We start from the raw sequence: 1,598 nt of genomic DNA on the forward strand, positions 1-1,598 counted from the left end.
ATATACTTAAGTTGTTCTTCCTTTCTCTTCAGGCTCCTTAGTCTGATTGATCTCGCCCCAATCTCAGTCTCACGAGGCTCTCTGAAGGGCATGGAGGGGACTCCCCGGCCACTACTTCCCGGAGGAAGCAGTCTCCCGGGACAGATACCTTTCCCGGCCACTCGCGCGCCGCTCCCCGGGACCCTGGGACCAACGCTCAGAGCGCACACCGCCGCCATATTGTCGTCTCCATAGATACAGGACGCGCAGGACGCAGGACGCGGCGTCTCCTGGTATCCCAGGGCAACGACAGCAGCCCGAACGAGTCAAGAATCAGAGAAAGCGAATGCGCCGCCCAAGTTCCTTATACTCAGCGTTGATTCCCTGCCTTTCCTGTTAGTAGTAACTGTGGATATGCATAGTCTCCTGGTTGTAACATCCCAGCAATCTCGACTTTAGTTGACGACCAAATTCATAGGAAGCTACTCAGTGGACTCGGCACTGGAATGGGTGTCATTCCTGTTCTTTCCCGACACGCATTGGTGACGTAGGCTCAGAAACTCATCCCTGTGACTGCAATTGTTAACTTAAATGCAGTCTGTAATAATTTCTTTTTTCTTTTTCACTTAACACATTATTTATTTTTTATTTTTTATATCAGCATATTACGGGGGTACAAATGTTTAGGTTACATATATGGCCTTTGCCCCACCCGAGTCAGAGCTTCAAGCGTGTCCATCCCCCAGATGGTGCACACTGCACCCATTAGATGTGAATATATCCATCCTCTCCTCCCCGCTCCTACCTGGCCGACACCCGATGAATGTTGCTATCATATGTGCACATAAGTGTTGATCAGTTAATACCAATTTGATGGTGAGTACATGTGGTACTTGTTTTTCCATTCTTGTGATGCTTCACTTAGTAGCAGAATGGGCTCCAGCTCTATCTAGGATAATACAAGAGGTGCTATATCACCATAGTTTCTTGTGGCTGAGTAGAACTCCATGGTATACGTATACCATATTTTATTAATCCACTCATGTATTGATGGGCACTTGGGTTGTTTCCACGTCTTTGCTATTGCGAGTTGTGCTGCTATAAACTTTCTAGTGCAGATGTCTTTTTTATAGACTATAACACTGATGATGAGGCTCCAGTTGTTTACGTAATTATTTCTTATTTTCATATTGCTTTGCAAATAGATTCCTCTTGCTGGTGGGAGAGAACATGTCCTTGGCATTTTCTCCCTGCATTTCTTCCTGCCCAAGTGCCAAGAAAAATAACTCTTTTAAAGGGATCCGAAGGTTAATGTATGAAGATGGGATTATTATACATAATGTGGAGTTTTGGAGGCCCTTTTGTTCATTTGTCGGTGTCTGCGTTGGAGGAAGGGTCTTATTTTGTGAAGACTCCTTAGGTAGGTGAAGCTGAAAGTCTCAAAGTTCATTCATGGGCAGTTAAGGGTGTTTCGCTGCCTAAGACAGTGAACAGGTTTCCTCAGATGGGAGGGGGGATATGGTTAGGAGGAGAGAGCTTACTGAATCTAGGAGTAAACCCAGAAAATAAACTAGCATTTTGGGAGAGTTGGAGTTGACTTGTGAAAGATGAAAGGTGGT

The 1,598-nt window shown here is 45.4% G+C and overlaps 1 protein-coding gene across 1 annotated transcript in view; it reads right to left on the reverse strand.

Moving 5' to 3' along the window:
* Nucleotides 1–218, reverse strand: part of CCDC108 (coiled-coil domain containing 108) — a 35,696-nt gene extending 35,478 nt beyond the window's left edge. Inside the window, 1 exon segment of the mRNA XM_012642462.1 lies at nucleotides 149–218. Within this exon segment, the coding sequence (XP_012497916.1) occupies nucleotides 149–218 (70 nt within the window).
* Between the last annotated feature and the right edge of the window lie 1,380 nt (nucleotides 219–1,598).

The sequence above is a fragment of the Propithecus coquereli genome, unplaced genomic scaffold, assembly GCF_000956105.1.
Source record: "Propithecus coquereli isolate 6110/MARCELLA unplaced genomic scaffold, Pcoq_1.0 Scaffold18, whole genome shotgun sequence".
NCBI classification, from domain to species: Eukaryota; Metazoa; Chordata; class Mammalia; order Primates; family Indriidae; genus Propithecus; species Propithecus coquereli.